Raw genomic sequence first — 18736 nt, forward strand, 5'->3', positions numbered from 1 at the left:
TCAACCCTGTAATGTAGTCAAGGCGGACATCATAACACCACATGTGCACATATGTTTACATACCGACCTTCACTAGTCTGGGGAACATCATGCTATTTAAGTTCTAAATGATCCTGGAACCACACGTCCTCTCTTACTGTTTACAGATACTCTCTTGATTTCTACAGCAGCCATTTAGACAGCACACTCTGTTGGTTGCTGCCAAGGAATGAAATGCATTATGCCCCCATTGCTTGAATAAAACAAAACCAACAAAAGTCATCACAGGAATTTTACACGATAGTCCTGTGAGGCAACAGTGCCAGCCATTATTCTACTGTTATAGCCTGACCAAGTTTTATCAAAAGAGAACTGAACTAGTTCCAAAAAAATAAATAAATAAAAAAGAAATCCCAAGAAATTTCAATAAAAACAACAATGCCAGAACACATTCTCTCATTTACACCTACACACACAATCAATATGAGGTGGCGTGTATAAATACCAACAGCATATTCAAATGAGTATCAGAAGATTGACAGCAATGTCAGAAAAAAGAAAAACAAAGCGCTAACAACTGTGACGCAAATTCCTGAAGAAAATGATAAGTGATTACTGTACAAGCAGCAGGCATCATCAGCATAAATCATGAAACCTTGAAAGCCGTAAAGGAATAAGGTTTACAATAATAATAAGAAGCAAAGAGGAAATAAGAGAGGAATTTCCAGGAGTTGACATAGCCTAGAGGAAAGAGGAAGACATGAGGAAAAAGTCACGTTGTAGGCTTCATCTCGCCTTTGCCAAGTCCAAAGCCTGCCTAAGTAAAAAGTTGGGAATGGGAAGCGCTGGATAAAAACAAGAGTACAGATATGACTGTAAGAAACACAAAACAACACAAGACAAGAGGACCAGAGGACAGATGCACATTGATAGACACGAGGAGATATTGTAGATCTGTGCGGATGTTTGGCGGTGCCCTACCTGTTTGGCTGAGCTGTGAGGTGCTCCGGCTCTTGCGCGACATGCCAACCATGGCCTGCATTTTGGCACCAATGCTGGAGCGCCTCTTCTTGTCGTCAGTGCCTACCGTGCCGACCGCCGTGTCCGACTGGCTGCCGTCTGTCTTTTCCAGGTTACACATGTCACCGCTGATGCTGGTGCTCTTCGTCATATTCACGCCACCCGACGAGCCCATCTGCCTGTTTTTCATTTTGGATGCAAAGTCACTGTCAGCCACCACCATTGACAGGGGGGGGGCAGGAGAGAACAGAGAAGAGAGAACAGGCCAAAGGACAGGAAGAGGCCAGCGGAAAGGGATGTGATAAGAGAGAAGAGGGAGACAGAAAGTGAAGGGAAGGATGGAAGCAGAAGGGCAGATGACAGGAGAGTGAGAGGAGATTGGGAGGTGTGGGGTAAAAAGGAGAAAAGGACAGAGTTCAGGTACAGGAATTCATGACTTACAGTATAGATGAGTGACGGGGTCAGAGTGGAGCCGCATGTTAAACGACTGTCTACGTAAAGTGAATTTGACACGTATTAGCATTTTCAACAACAGGCTGCACGTTGGGAGGGTCAGCACTTGGGAGGCTAGTGGTTTATTTTTAAATCTAAGCTCAAATAAAAGCAGAAACATGTGTGAATATCTACATTCAGCATTTGTCGTCTCTGCTTAAAAAGTAATCACTGCGGAACTCGACCTTGAAGAGAAAACGTGGCAGATGTGTGATCTGAATGATTCAAGACAACCACTAAGTAGAGTAAAGTTTGTGGTTAGTTGTTTTTGCCAACTGCTGATTCCAAACTCAGTGGAGAACTTGAAAAAGCCTGAGATGACCTTGCAGCATTTTGAAAAAAATCTAGCAACATCATGTGGTTTACGTGATAGCCACTTTATCCACATACCATAAAGGTTGAAAATAATAGTGAATGCCGATTCATGTTTTATATCGCTTCTCTTATCTTACACTGAACTGCACTTTGGTCTGCCATGAGAGTTAGCTTCACAAGTCGAGTGCTTCCTATCTAGGCCACATCCCAAATTAAGATCTTATTTTAGCTCATCCAGTTATGTTATCTTTAAGAGACAAATTATACTTTGTGTCCTGGGGTTTGCATCGCTGATGAGATGAATTACATGAGCGACCCTTGATCTACTGATGATGTTTAACCTTTGCTATCTTTTGAAGAGAATTCAAGGAGTCGCATGTGGTTTGATGATCAATTCTATCACTTACTTGAACTGGGCTCTGCAAAATCTGCTCTATTATATAATATGCACTATGTTCAGATCATTCACACTGCAAAAAGGCTAATCCCTATCACGCTATGTGTCTGTGGAACTGTATGGACTGGCACTGAGGATCTCATTTTGGTTTCCTGCTGCGGGTGAAATAAGACAGATGTCCGCACTGTGGACAATACAGCGACTCGCTCTGCGTTTCAAAACTGTTTATGTTAGTGCCCGTGCAGATGGGTTCTGCTGTGGATCAGTCGACCCTCTATACATAAATATTGAATAGTTGCCGTGCCACAGTGCTGCGGATTAGTTAATAGAGCCGGGAGATTTCAGAAGCACTCAATGGAAAATTGGAGGAGTATTGGCTAAGGCTAACATGGCCCTGCAGCATGTTCAGAAGCTTTCAAGCACACAGCCATGTTCAACGAAAAATACATAAATGGGTGAATAAAACAAGACACACTGTGCCTCACACATTGTATATAAAATGTGTTCACACCTGTTAAAATACAGTATTTTGTGATTTATATATATTTATATATATATATATATATATATATATATATATATATATATATATATATATATATATATATATGCAACATATGAACTTTTAATCAATTGATTAAAAAATATTTGAGAGGTTAAGTAAAAATAAACAGTGTGCACACCATATTATATTCTCCCAAAAAGAAGGTTGAACTTTTTGTCCATGAGTCCCAAAAAAACACTAATATCACACCATATCTTGCGTGATGCATGGTGGCAGCATTATGCTCGGGGGCTGTTTTCCTTCTGAGCTTTCTTTGACGAGTTGGAGGGAATTATTAACAGATTCAAAGATCAATTAATGTGTACAAAATCTTCAGGTTTCCACTACAAAACAAACCAACAAAAGAACAATACATAGTTAAATAAAAAAAAATCAGGAAAAGCCTAGAAGATCCCAAAAAATATTTGGGATTGATCAGAAGTGCTTTAAATCAGTGGTACCAACCAGTGACGTGACCCATTTGGTAGCGGGGAGCACAGAGATCGAGCGATTTTGCGGAGCAATAGGCCCCCACAACCCCCCACCGCAGTGGTTCCCTTCCGAAGGGCAATATACGTAGGACTGTGTGATTATATGATTATGAATCAGCTGCGGGATTTGAGCATATTTACTACATCAGACGTGGCCGAAATGTGCGCAAACACAGTCATTAAGGCTCCAGTTTTTCCTTCTACCTTTGGTTTGCAAGTTGAAGTAAACAGAAACTGCCAATAAATGAAAGAGTAAGAAAAACAGAAAGTAATAGTAACAAGGACTAATTGTGCAGCTGAAAGCACAGCTAATGGCAACAATTTGGCGTAATCTTAAAAATTCTTTTGATCATGCAAGTAGGAATAATGCTACTGCTGTATGTGACTTTAAAGAATCATGTTTACGTTCGACGGCATATTCAATATCTCTGACATTCGCTGTGTTATTTTAGATAGTTCTACATGTTTGAAATGAATGTTAAAATGTTGACTTACTCTATAATTATCTTAGTTGTCAGCATCACTGATTTAAAACTGCCAATTCAAAAGCAAAATAAAGTCGTTTCCACAGTTGGCAAATGGTTGCCGGTCCGCGAAAAGCATGCATGTGTCCAAACCGGTCCGTGAATGGAACCACACCTTTAAATTTGAATGTAATGGGTAAATTTGGACGATAGTCACATTCCAGTTTAAAGAAGGTGTGCAGACGTGTGCAATCACATTATTTTCGTTGTTTATTTTTGCTTCACTCATATTATGACAAAAAAAAATATTGCATTGTACACGTTCACATTAGTGGTGGAAAAATGTTTTGAATTTATTATCATTTTGATATCACAAAAACCTGGGAAACATTTTATATCCAGTGTAAATCCCAAGACTGGCTCAAACGACCAGAGATAAATGTCTCATGTTTTTTTCAAACATACTTTGCCAACAAAGCTGATTCTGTAAGGCTAATAATGAAGAACAGAAAAGTATCTAGCTATTTCAAACGGATGTTGTTCTGGTTTAACTGTGCCAATATAGCACTGGTCAAAATGAGTTAATTAACTGCAATGAACAATAATCTGCCCAGTTAATGTGGTTTATGCCAAAGTCTGGACGGGACTTATGGCTCAAAATCTCGACCAGCTCAATTATTTCCAGTTCCTCTTTTAGATGTTCGTAAACACTATCTGCTCATCAACATGGCAGCATGCTCCCAAAGGAAACTAAAACTGTTTAATTTCAGCGTTTAAAAAAATACTGTTGCCGAGCATTAATGTGTGCTTTTGTGTCGGGCCTCGAAAATGCTTATAACCTGTCTCGAAGGCATGCGGAAATGGCACTGCTGTAGGAAATCATGACGAGGAGACACAGGCGGGGAGAACTTTTCCACTTCTTTAAATATTATGCTAAGAAAATATGTTTTGACCTATTGTCTATTAAGCAATACAATTTGGGAGTTTGGAGCCAGCAACAAGGAGTCAAGCCACTCTATGAAGCCACATGCAAAAACTCCTTTGAACTCTGCCTTCACCTGGTTTCCTAGGAGTACTGGCTGGTTGCTCTGCCCTAAGAGCAAGTTTAAGAAAACATGGCTTATGTGGTCGCTGTGTTCCTCCAAATTATCTGAACCTTGAATTTATTGTCTGTAGCTCAATAATACAGGATATTTGTCTGCCTTCCATTCAAAGTGCAAAGCCCTCTTAAATACAGGACCACAAAGATGAAAAAACATGCTGCAATCCACCTTGGTATCACTAATCCACTGGACAATAGTCAAGGATCAAAATTGCTATGGGATTTTCACGATCGTAAGGTGCACTTAAAAGTCTTAGATTTTCTCCAAAATGGAGGGGTGTTTTCTAATGTAGCGCTCCTTATATGTGCACTGAGTTCCAAAATCTCTAAATGTGTGACTTTGATGAGCGCTTTGCTTGACAGACTGGGAGCATTTCCTGCCAACACGCTGCTTATTTAGAGGAAAGGCAAACGTGACAGCATGCGGACGTGAAAGAGGACGGTAAAGTAGGTATCGGTATAAAGTGCAGCAAACGATCTCAGAGCTTGCCATCAATTCGGGAAACTTGACGAAAAAACTTCACTCGGTGGACATCGGTGTAAATGGCGTTCAAAGTTAAGTTGAGTGCTGCGTGGGAGCAATGGATGATGGATGCCAAACATAAATTTACAAAGACTGGGAGCGAGTGCCTGTCGAGTTACGCCACAATTTGTGAATGCAATTGGGGATCCGTTGTTCAAGCTTGAAGAAAAGCCAGCATCATGCGAGGAACCGCAGGGCAACGAGACTAACTGACAATAATGAGAAGGAACTGGGCATGTCAAATACTTCAATAAAGTACATCCAAAATCGTTTTTTCTCCCACTGCCTTTTTAAAAACATACTAACATGCGCTAGTTTTAGCGTGCACGCATGCTACCGCATGTTTTAAGATAGCGTATGTTTGACCATGCCTGGGCCCAATACTACGGTGAGCCTTATGTGTTAAATAGAGAAATAGCACTTGCAACTGAGACTGCGCCTTTAATACCGTGCGCCTTGTGGTCGTGAAAATAAGGTGCTTGAAACACTATGAAAGGAGGAAAAAAAAAAAAAACTGCGCTGATGTAGATTTGTGTCTCAAAAATAGTCTAATTCTTTTTTTTTCTCTTAATAATCCCCATTAGAAATATAACTTCCCTTTTGTTCATTAGAGCAGTTGTTGTTGAAATGGTGTGGATAGACGTTTCGGGTTGTAGTAAGCATTTCCTCCTTCCTTTAAGTAATGATAAGCCCCTGTCCTTGAGAACACGGACCTTTACTCTTACATGGATGAACCATTACCAAGGCAACAATATTGGTGAAACAGGTTCCAAGAAGATGAGATGCAATATAAATGTGAAAAGCGCAAATGGAAATCGTAATTCATCTTGGACACAACTGGACACCACAAGTGTGCATGTCGGCGTGCAGGTGAGTGTGTCTCTGTGAAACAGAAGTTCTCATAAGACTAAAAAACACATTTGGCTCTTATGGTGTTTGCACACCAAGCCAATGTGAGCAGGCCCTTTTAATGCGCAGTCGATGTGTATTTACACTGTGACCTGAATACATAGGGGATGAGTCACAAGTAAATGTACCTTGTAGCCATGTTTCTGTTGAATCACTCTGCTTCAGTGCTTTGATGGCTTGAGCATGGCTGAGCAATGAGCAAACATTTTAGCATTTGAGGTAAGCAATATCTTGCTTTAGAGTTCTTGCTGAGTTCAGTAATTGAAACATTGATCCTGAGCCTCTGAATGAGTGAGGTATCATTTTGTGCATACAGTAAATATTTGATAGTGTCGGCGACATGGTACGGCATTCAAGTTCAACCTTTTTTGGTTCCCTACATTGTATAGAGTTGGGAGCAAAAGTGTGGAGTTTAATAAATGGATTAAAGTGACGCAAAATATTATATATAATATATATTTTAGTCAGTTTCAAATGACCCAAATTCTTTCAAAGGGTTTAGTGTACTATAATTTATTGAGAATAACACATTATTTGATTAAAAAAATAAATAAATAAACTGAAAAAATGCACAAGGTATTAATCTCAGATTTGAATGGTTCCTTTAAACCACGTTTCAGTCGGATTTGGATCAGGGTTCACTTTGGAATACATTGGAACCTTTTGTTCTTAGACATTGTAAGGGGAGACCAAGATTTGTGACTGGGCAGCACATTTTGCCCCAGACTAGTAGGATTTTCTGAAGAATTTCAACACCAGCTGGAGAATTCACCCCTGAAACCTTTGAGAGCTAGGGCAGTTTACCTATGTGGTGAGCAAAAATAGCAGTTGATAAGTGCAAAACTCAAATTGCCTTATGAATGGCAGTGTCGGGATTAGTCTTCGGTGGCCAAAAATTATCATCTGAAAGGCGAGAAATGTCTAACCATGCTGGCAATGGTTGTCTGAAAAAGTGCAGATTTACAACCAAAAACCCATCTGTAAACCTTTCCCAGGTAATTTTCTTTGACATTTTTATTTTATTATTACTTTTTGTTTTGTCCTGTATGTATAAATTGTATCATAATAAAACAAATAATCAAATTACTATGGTGATGAAAGATGGACTACATATTGTGTGATTTCTGAAAAAGCACAAATTGTCGTAATGTGCCCAAATTTATACTGTAGCTGTCATGAAGGACACTGTTTTCGGTCTGTTCAAAAGCAGGCTCATCCAGCTCACTTTCAACGATTGAATTTATGTTTGAAAACAAAAAGACCTAACTCAATTTGAAATATGTCCTCAGAAACGTTTTTTTTTTACTCTTTCCGGAAAGTGAACTGGCAGGCAATAATAAAGACTGTAGCATTGCTGGAAATGAAGTTGGGGTGATTTGGGGGAATGTTGGGGAGTGTTGTGGAAAATGGAAGTGGCAGGCACACAGTAACACGGAGGAATTAGGACAAAACGCTGAGCAGCACAGATACACACTGAAGCAACACACAGCACAGCCATCAAGTAAAAACAAAGGACAGCTGTCTATATTGCTCGTTTCCATTTATTCTGAATTTGGGAAAATATCTTATCTATATCAAACTTGGTCTGCTTCTTTCTGAAATGTGTTTTTGCAACCGGCCTTTCTGCCACAGGTGCCACATAAAGGCCATAATGGGATGCTTTGCTTTTATCGTAATTTGTTTTGCTCAAGTCCAAGGAGGATTACTTGTGTAACTAATGTGGCTCCTGCCGTGAATTCCACGTCAAAGTGAGGACCCTGTAGCCTTTCTCTAGTACTATAAATACATGTGTTCCAATTTGGACTTGACTTTTATTTCGGTCAAATAGGAATACTCTCAAGTGACCAGCATAAAGGGGCCATCGCTGATGGTGCTGTACTCAAAATAACTAAGGTCCTTGCTCTGACACACAAAAAAAAAATCATTTCTAGGACATTGTTGGATATTTAGTCCAACGTCCCCATTTGAACTTTGGCTGAAGCAAATTGGAATCCGTTTCAACTGCAAGCTGTAGATAGCTTTCAAACCCAAATACATATTACGGTAATACAGATGTGGTTGCTTTGTGGGAATTCCAGTAACACCAAATGCTCGTCTCTATTGGTTTCTCTCTGGTTGACTTATTATGATGGGGCATTTTTTTGTCGTATTTATTTAGCCGTTTTGTCGTCCATGTCTATATTATAGCTTCAACATCATTAAGGAAGCATGCACAAAGGTGATGCGTCACATAAAAGTAAATGGGCAACAGGGCAAATTGAGGTTTATATTGATTAGTGGGAGTCTGCAGTCAGAGGTTGCCACGCTTGTTACCTGAGGTCAGTCTCTGAGATACTCCTCTGGTGCAAGTCGTCTTCTTTCATCAGCATTTCTTCACGATGCTGCTTGTCTTTGTCTACTTTGTCCCCTGATCCCTTTCTCCCTCCCTGCAAGATCCCTTCTTTATTGCCCCGTGTCCCTTCACCTCCACCTCTCTTGCCTGTCTCTTCCTCTTCTAGTACTTCAACTAAATGCTCATCCCCCTCCCGCGACTGGCTTCTTGATCGCAAATGGCTGTAGACGGCGACAGAAGCAAGACAGCAGCACATGCACAGCAGAAAAGAAAACCAAACAAAAAGCATGATAAGTGTCAAGTGACAAAACTAAAGCCAAACACACAGAAATATTGCAGCCAAGATCAAAAGCAGACAGAGCAATAACAAAAGACGGAAATGCAGAACTACTCAGTGTCATGCGAGATTTTTTTTTTTCTTTTAAACTGACACAAGAAACACCAAAATAATGCAATGTGCTCTGATTATTTCGGCAAATATGACAAGTTTTGGACAAGCTTCTCCCACAGCTTAAAAGCAGAGTTCAACTGTTTGGCTCAAGATTTTTTCTACAACAGAGCCAAACCTGAACTCAGTGGGGTGAGAAAATGACACACTCTGCTATCCGGTGCATTTTCCTCTTAAGGCTTAACCAGGTGCAAACAATTTCAGTGTTGAAACTGTCTGTACGTGGGAACACGTATAGGAATAAAACATTTCAGCTGTGGGGGGTTTGTCCACTTGTGAAAACAACACGTTGGGTTTATAGTGACCCTGAAAGGAGAGGTCAGCTCACCGGATCTTGCGGTTCCCTTGCGGCCTTTCAGACTGGACAGACATGTAGCTCGTGCTGCTGAACCGAGATGCGCTACTGGTTCTCGACACAGCGGACACGTCGCTAACATCACTGTCTGATGACTTGGCGGACAGGTTATCTGAACCCCGTGGATCTCTGCCGGAATGCTGCAGAGAGAAAACATCTTGTAGTCTTTTTGTTTTTTGGATGGGCCAGAACATCTGAATATTGGGTTTTTCTCCGGGTACTCCAATTTCCGCCCACATTCCAACAAAATGTTTGGTAGGTTAATGGGAAACTCTAAATTGGCCCTAGGTGTGAGTGTGAGCGTGAGTGGTAGTTTGTCTTTGTGTGCCCTACGATGGGCTGGCATCCAGTTCAGGGTGTACGCCGCCTATTACCCAAAGAAAGCTGGGATAGGCTCCTTGTAAGGAAAAGTGACTTTTTCTATCCATTGCAGTTGAGCTGTGTGTGCGCTTGTGAATGTGCGTGAGTGTGCTGAATGTACTCATATCTGGGCAAGAGGCAAGGTAAACGCCATCCAATATCAGGGCATATACAAAAAAAATCCTTTGTATTTCACCTATGGGCAAGTCCGAGTCTTCAGTTAACCTAACATCCATGTTTTAGGAATGTGGAAGGAAACCGGAGTAGCCTACCCAGAAAGAACCCAAGAAAGTAGCTAGCCAAGAATGTGGATGTGCACATTATAATAATATCAGTGACATGGTCTTTGAGGAATGTCTATTATGGAATTGAGTGTTGAGTGTGACGAAGTGGAGGGACCCGCAAGTGTTCTTTGGAAATTGTTTTGTCAATGGAGCTTCCGAGAAGGAAATTATTCAGACAATTCATAATCTGGTCTGCTTTTTACAGTACACTGACTGCTTCTAAAGTGAGAGTGTTCATAACACTGACATAAAAGGAAAGCTGCACAGCGACTCTTGAGTTTATCCCAGACACTCGGGAGACAGCAGGCTGTGGCCAAGCTTTCTAAACATGTCCATGGTCACTTTAGTGTAGTAAACACTTGACTCTGCAAACTGTCAAAGTCACGTTCCTTTACTTTACAACAGTGGGACCATTGCACCAAAAGAAAGTACATTTTACATTTAATTCGTTTTCAACTCAATGTAATTGTGTTATCATTTTCATTTGACCTTTGTATCTTGGAAACCTTGAGCAGCGATCGATTCCGATTTCTTCTGATAGTAAGTTGTTAACATAAAAATAAAAGACTAAAGACAATAGGCCTTATTAAATTAACCAAGACACAGTATTAGTTGTTATTAAATAGTAATTACTTTTCTTAAACATCAATAGGATTCTGCTGCTGCTATGTTGTTTTAAATTCTAGTAAATAGAGAAATAGAGCTCATTTGTCTTGGGCTTTGTGCCCTTGGTAAAGTCATGCAGGGTCAGTAGATCGTAAGTGGAACCCCCCCAAAAAATATTTATATTTATTTATTTATTTTTTTGACAAAGAATACGGCTGTTTCTAGATTTCACGTATTTATTTTTTTTTTTATAAATTGGGAAACAATGACATACTCACAAAACTTCATCTAACTCGTTCATAAAAATATATATGTATATATATATATTTTTCATGCGTTTCAGAACATTGAACTAGGTGTTCAGGGCACCAGAATAGCAATGACAAAATACAATTGTATAGCATGACATGTAAGGTCTAATGATTACCTTTGTGACTTGGACCTGATCTCATGTTGTAATCGCATGTTGTGAGTGTGTGAGTGTGAATCAGTTTAGCAACAATAAACAGTGTGCGACCAGAGGATATTTTTACTCGTACACACTGAAAAACAGAAAGTATTTGCAACTACTATGCTCACAGTCTTCAGCTCTGCATTACCTAAAAATGTGGTCCTGTTAGTGTAAAGCTTGCATGACTGGCACTTATACACTAAACAGCACCTCGGAGCCCCAACCTTTGTGGATTCTTTTGGAAGGGGTGCTGGAGAGTATTCCCTCTTAGTACTCCCATTTGAGCAAAGATAGTGAGACCTTGAAGGGCATGATTGGGAGAAACATCCCTCCGACATTAACCTGAGGGGTTCTTGGCTATGAGACTATTGTGCTTGCTCATCATAGTTTACTCATAAGGGTGTCCAATGTCCATCTGTGCATGCCGCATATCGTTGATCAAGTCAGCTACACACCCTCAGCAGGGTCTAACAACGGGGGTGGGCATTTCCATTCCTCAAGGGACAGTATCCTGGATGTTTTATGTCTCCGTGCTCCAACACACCCGAATCAGCTCATCACCAAGCTCTGCATAAGCTGGATAAGGATCGTGATCATTTGAATCAGGTGTGTTGATGCAAGGAGAAAACAGCCAGAATACCGGCGCTGGGGGGACTGGAGTTGTCCACTCCTATCCGAGAAGGCGCTTTGGAGTTTGCCCTACGAGTTACATACAATGCATGCATGGACATGTGTTCACCTTGTGGTAGTCCTGCTCCAGCCGTGAGTCGGAGCCAGCTCCCTGCTTGTATTTGTTCATCTTCATCTTCATCTGCCTGGTCCTCTCCTCCATGTCTATACCTGAGCAGAGAATGATATTTGTCAAATGGAGGTCAATAAAGAGTATAGAAAAAATATGGTGGCAGGAAACACTGCTTTGATGGAAGACAAGCTTCTGCTGTGCTATGAGTCATGAGTTGTGACAAGGACCAATCGAATGAGCGAAAGCTGAATGGTCTGCTTGGAAATCATCAACGGGTTGAGCGTTGTACCACAATTAACAGTTCAAATACTTCAATTGACATAATTCCTGGTGTTCATAGAAAACAATAATGAATTACTGCATGCTTACTAGATAAACAGTAATTTTAACCAACTCAAATCAAACTATTAAATTCTTAATTGCATATTCAGGTTACCATAATTTTCTCATATCAATTAAGGGCGTCATTCTCCGGTGCCTAGCTCACTATACAAACAAAAATGAATCGTCATTTATTTCACTTATTATTGTTCTTTTCAAATTGTATAACGTGTAATGCTAAACTAAATGTTAATATCTATAGCCACTTCTTGTGCCATCACCCCTTAAAGGAGCCGACACCTTCCCCACTCACCACCTCTCATTCCACTCACGCACAACAACAGCTGGTCTCTCCAAAATTCTCTCTGGCATGAAATCATCCACCTGCCCAATGGACCCCACCGCCCTTGTCAAAGCCTGTCTCGCATCTTTTATCCCACTCACCTTCAACTCCTGCCTTGCCTTTGGCACTGTTTCCCAACTGCTTATGCCATAACACCTCTCCTAAAAAACACACCTTGACCGCAATGACAATTCAGACCCATCACCAAATTCTCATTCCTCACATAAAACTCTGTCTCAAAACAAAACAACTCAAGAAAATGTCCTCTCAAGCAATATCTACGTAACCATGCAAATCATTTTCCAAAGCTACCACAGCACAAAAAAACAGCCTGAATCACCAGTGATCTCCTTGCCTCCTCTGCGCTTAGCCCTTAGTACAACTTACGTTTCCATTGACCACTCAATGTCATAATCTTTTTTTTTTCTTTGCTCATATTATATTGACTGGTTTGTTTCATGTATGTCTTGTTTTCCTGTGACCCATGTCTTTTATTGCTCATTAGATTTTCATTTCCACCTGTTCTCATCAATCGTGTCCCTTGTGTCTACCAAACAGTACCCTTCAGCCACTCATGTCTTGTCCAGGTGTGCCTCGTTGTCTGTTTTTTGTCAGCCTATGTCAGATCATTGTCATTGTCAGTCCCTGAGTCATGCCATGTTTCTGTCGCACACATTTTACCAGTTTTACGGTGATCCAAAATTTGAATAAGAGTGGCATGATGTGGCAATGTCGCACAGGTACATCCATCAAAATGCAAGAAAGAATTTAATTCAAGGTAATAACCAAGTGAGTCGCAGCCTCTCATCACGCATCACCAAGCAATAACAATACAGTATAAACATACTGTGTTTTACAACAATACTTGACTATATTTATAATTGTAAATGTACCTGTGGATGCGATAAGCAAAGACTGCGGAAACAAATATATACAAGTGGTGTACGTACCTTGCTGGCTACATTTAAATGAATGAGTGTAGTCTTGCCTTTCAATATATGCCCATTTTTTCACCTTTCTTCTCATCCATATCCTCATCTTCCTTGACTCACTTCATATCACAAAAAGTGATATGTACAAAATGTTGCATGATACAGAAGTCCTTATGCTAAATCGCTCAATGTGCGAGGGTAATGGGCAACTATCATCTTTTTGGATTCTAAAGCCCTGAGCTTTGTTTGTTTTTTGTTTGCCTCTTTCTTCTTTGTAAATGGTCTTTGAGTATTAAAAAAGCACCATCCAAATGTGAACATTATTATTATTATCATTATGATTATTATCTGCTCTTTTCAATAACATGATGATGTATTGTCGTACTAGTTTTACACACACATGCGCACAGATGCCCAACAGAAAAGGTGAAGAGATGATTACAAAGCAAGTTTCTCAAGAATTATCTTCCTGTTTACAGTCACTGCAGTTAAAGTAAACTCTCAGATTTTTCTTTTCATTACAGCAACAGTGTTATAGATGACTCTCTTGCAAGAACATCTGATTTGTGAACAGTATTGCTTACGTTAAATTTAAACTCTCATCATAGACATTGCTGTTTATCAGACCTGTAAGTGTGATTCCGTCAGATTAACATTCATTCTTTAAATGTGTAGTAACAAGTAGAGCTTTATGACAACGTCTACACAGAATTTTTTAATTTGTGTTTTTTTACAAGGACTGCACTCTCATGACAATGAGATGATTTTCTTATCTTAGGCCAGAGTCTGAATAGTAAAATGACCAAAAGCCAGAAGCGCTATGACAAGGACAATTTTCACTCGAAAAACATTTCGGTTCAAAATAACACAATTTGGGGCCAAAAGCTTGGGGTCAATTTGACCCAACTTTCTGCGTGGGTTTTGCAGAAAACAACCCAAAAATGTTTCGTCCAAAACAACGCAAGAAGGTGGCTCGAATAGACCCAATTAGTGGATGAGTCCATTTTTGACGCAAAATTGTGTTATTTTGTCTTCAGAGTGTAGAGCACAAAGCTTAAAAGACAACTGAGTTCAGAGGTGGGGAGTGTAAGTCAGGGGGATTTGTTGGGGGTGCAAGCAGAATTAGAAGAAGGATGAAGATGATGAAGAAAGGACAGACCTGAGTTCGTCCAACTTGGTGAGGCAGTTTCTTCAGGGATCACATCCAGAATGGACAGACACAGAGAGAGGAGAGGAAGATGCATGTGAGAGGATGCGAGAAGGGATGGGGTTAGAGGAAGTGTGACACCACCACCGTAATCGCAGAAAAGGCCACTGTTGGGATCGTGAGGGCGAGACGATGAAGGCTCGGGGAAAGGGAGCACACAACACAACACCACAATATGACACAACAATGACAAAACGATGGTCAACAGCGAACATGAAACAAACAACAAACAAAAAAAATACACAAACAAACAATGCAACAAGAACACAAAAACTCCACCGTGGGCATAAAAGCAAAACTAGCGAGGAGGCTGAAAGAGGCTGAGGTAAAACCGGAGATTTTCGTTATTGGAAAACAGTAGAGGAGCGGGAATTGGGGAAGGCGCTGTGATTTTAAGGAAAAGAAAATCTGGAATTATAAAGACATGTTAATACACAGAATCTTGACAGAGCCTGCCGGGAGATGGAAGAGTGAAAGAAGGGTCGGGAAGAGGGGAGAGATAGGTCAACTCTGTGAAGTCTGGAAAAAAAAGCTGTAAAATTATAATTACAAGACACACAAATATAGAGCTGCAATCAGGAAAGCACACAAGGGAAAGGCACACGAGCACAAGGGCATTGGGAAATACACCAAGCGTAAGTCGACGGCATAACGCGCACAAGCTTTTTTTCTCATGAAAGAAAATGATGTGACACATCCACCGCCAGCTTTCAGCTAGTTCCTTTTCATCCAGTCACACATTTTTCTCCCTTTCGTCATTACCTCCTCATTTTCAGGCAACTTCAACCCTGAAATATTCTGGCAAATATTTGTTTTTCCCTTCAGTGAATAAATGCGTTTGAATCAACAACCAGCTTGTGAGTTATTTCCCACAGCCCATGTTTGTTTTACTTCTTCATCTCTTCTTTTGTGTCACAAAATGACAAAGCAGCAATGACTGCAGATAGGGATACACAATGAGTTCTATCCAGAACCAAATTCGTTTGAACATTTTGCATTAAGCCCATTAGTTGAAAATGCAGGTCAATAATGGAGTGTCACACAAAAGGAATTATCCAGCCATGATGGCCCATTTCTCACTAACAAGAACAGTTTATGGATTTTTTCATCATGGAACTGAAATTAGTCATCTTTTTCGTTTTTTATCCATTCATTTTGGAGAAATGAGGAAATAATTGACGACTTGACAAACGCCTACTTTTAATGACGAATATGGCCACGCCCCCCTCCACTCTCTCCATGTTTGTAGGAGTCTCTAAAGGGGCCGATTACAAACACTTTGTTGGAAATCCCTGTGCTTTCATTCCTTAGAATTATATCATATTAACTCTGGGGTTTAATTCAAATTCTTTTAACTCAGTTAAATATTTTAACCAAGTTTTGTCAGTTTGATTTATTTAAAAATAATTTGCATACTTTGCAAATATTGTACCATATTAGCTCTACATCTTTAGAACATCATCTCAGAACAAATCTTGATCTTATTCAAGGAACAAAAAATAGTAGTTGAAAAATGTGATTAATTGCAATTAATCATCGAATTTCTTTGTGTTTAATTAGTTAAAAATCGCTTATCACTTATTAAAATATTAAGACTTAAATTAGTACTACAAGTACAACTCCTTCTACTACGAGTATTAGAAATAGTAGCGGTAGCAGTAGTTGTCATGGATCAAATATGGAAGATAAAAACAAGGCTTCATTTGCAGCGTGGTGTTGCGTGTTGTGCCGATAATCTAACTAAGAAGGCTGGTGACATCAAAGGACTCAAAATAGAGACATTTGATTTAGTGAGGGACTTGTGATGATTGAACAAACTTTTCTCCATTATGGACAATCATTTACATCCTCTTTGATGACACTCTGCAGCAGCGGAGAAGCGCTTTCACCAACAGACTTATTCTGCTTTGCTGCTGGAAACAATGGTTTAGGTCATGTTTTATACTGACATCACAACTGGCCAGTGTGTGTGAGAAAAATACTTCTGGGCACTGTGTAGAAATGTTATACATGTTCAATATCATTCATTGTAATATACATTGAATAATATTCATATGCATATTATACCTCTAGATTTGTACTCACAGGTGTATGACTTTCAGTGTATACTATTAGGCATACATTTGCATAACAATTTGATTGACATACTGGATGTAGTATAATTCACTATATCACACAGGCAAGCATTCACGCTGACATTCACACATATTGAAAGAAACATTTTGTCTGGTTTTGTTCCTTTTTGCGGTACTGAATGTGTGAGGAACACACAGTAGCCGTAAGAAAACCCACCGAAGCACAAGGAGAACATGCAAACTCCACATCGGGAGTGGCTGAGCTGAGATTCGAAAGACACACTTAAGAGCTGTGGGGCAGAAATACTAAACACTAGGCTACCATGCTACCCTACTACTGCTACTATTATTACTGTGTTATTATAGTCTAGTTGCATCCACTCCATGCAGCACCGCAACACCACACAAAAAGACAAGAAAGGCTAACTATAAGGAAGCCATCCATAGACTGCATGTTCACTTTTAAAACACAATCCAATAATTAAGATGCTTCATACAACAACATCTAATATAGATATGACATTACTACATCATGTATCATTATTTTTATTTGTATTTTTTTGGGGGGTAAATGGATGGACTTCAAGAGACCAGTACCCCGTGAAACTGACACAGGGCATTAAAAGAGGAAGACTGCACACCCAGACCAACAAACCTGTAATACTGAGGGAGGGATGTGTCCCTTCATCAGACAGCGAGCCATTAAGCCCTCGCTGCTGGTCTTCCCAAGTTACTTCTAAAAAAACGGAAACACACAATACACAAAAACATCTAAGGCAAGATGGAATAATAACACAAACAAACATCGATCCAAGTTCTAAAATCACGCTTTCACCAAACTTAAAATGACAAAATGACATGTATGGTTGTAAAAAGACTGAGGTAAAGACAAGCAAGCGAGAGAAAGAGCCTTTCCATTTCAGCACCCAGAAAAATGAACAGCTCCCTTGACATTTATTATGACATGCGCGCCATCTCCTGGTCACTAACGGTAATGGCGTATTTGCTTATAAACCAAAACACATGAAATACATATTTGTAGAACATGTCCCCAGAAAATAAAACGAGTTATGAGATAAATATTTTTTGATGATTTTAAATGTAATATTTAACTTAAAGGAGATGCATGTGTATTTGATAATACATGTGAAATTTCAATGTTTTGCAATTTAACATTGAAACTGTCTTTAAGGTGAAGCTGTGAATTATGGACTCTTGTTCAAGGATTAAGTCTCCGATGCCTATATCACACTGAAATTCAATTACAGACTAACCATGCATTCCTCTACTGTGATCATAATTCAATCTATCTGCTAAAACACAAATAATACAGACAAAGAGCAGGAGTAGGGAAGTCAAGAATTCCACACTCAAAGAATCAGATTTGTTCAGGGGTAGCCGACAGAGAAAATCAAACGCAATCACACATGCCGGAGGACTTGCCTTTCCTCCCATTTACTGGTGCGCTTTGACTCTTTTCTGTACAATATGCTACTGGTGGAAACACAGAAGGTGGCTCATAAAGGGTCAAAACTTTCAAACAAAAGGAGCATTTGACAATACAATAATATTAAATAATTTCTTACTTTAGTACGAATGAATAGTGTAACAGATCTGCCAACACATTTGTCCCCTTAGGCAATACTTAGCACAGACAGTTTGGACTCCTGACTATTATTCTCAAAAGATTATTCCAAAAAGTCAATATATGAGTCACTTGGCTCTACAGCTGGCACTGTATTATTGCTTTACTGATGCCACATCATCAAAGGGCAGATCAATACCATAGAAAGAGCAAGTAGGTTACGATGTAGTAACAGAAATATTGGTTTAAAAACATCCAAAAAGAAAAACAGCCAACACATTCAAAAGCTCATTTCAAGAAAATGACAGATTAGAAATGGTCCAAATCGGTTTGTTTAGGGTTATACACAACTTGGCCACTATCTTGAGATCAAAGTGACACACATTCCTCTACTGTTTAGTTTGACAGATGGGAATACTACTCACTACTATTAAGTTATGCGCTAGTAGAGAACACCAT

At 39.7% G+C, this 18736-nt stretch overlaps 1 protein-coding gene across 33 annotated transcripts in view; it reads right to left on the reverse strand.

Moving 5' to 3' along the window:
- rims2a (regulating synaptic membrane exocytosis 2a) overlaps positions 1-18736 on the reverse strand; it is a 122293-nt gene that overhangs the window by 12231 nt on the left and 91326 nt on the right. For 17 of the 33 annotated variants that reach the window (XM_088307865.1, XM_088307862.1, XM_088307869.1 and 14 more), the window contains 5 exons: positions 14570-14599; positions 11812-11912; positions 9345-9511; positions 8550-8789; positions 961-1205 (listed from right to left, as the gene is read on the reverse strand). The exons of 3 other annotated variants lie outside the window; for them this stretch is intronic. In XM_088307865.1, coding sequence (XP_088163991.1) covers positions 961-1205; positions 8550-8789; positions 9345-9511; positions 11812-11912; positions 14570-14599 — 783 coding nt within the window. The remainder of the gene's footprint in view (positions 1-960; positions 1206-8549; positions 8790-9344; positions 9512-11811; positions 11913-14569; positions 14600-18736) is intronic. 13 more of the 33 variants (XM_088307871.1, XM_088307867.1, XM_088307860.1 and 10 more) reach the window with 5 other exon arrangements.

This window comes from Idiotropiscis lumnitzeri, chromosome 10 (genome assembly GCF_059441095.1).
Source record: "Idiotropiscis lumnitzeri isolate Australia: NSW breed Sydney's pygmy pipehorse chromosome 10, RoL_Ilum_1.0, whole genome shotgun sequence".
Taxonomy (NCBI): Eukaryota; Metazoa; Chordata; class Actinopteri; order Syngnathiformes; family Syngnathidae; genus Idiotropiscis; species Idiotropiscis lumnitzeri.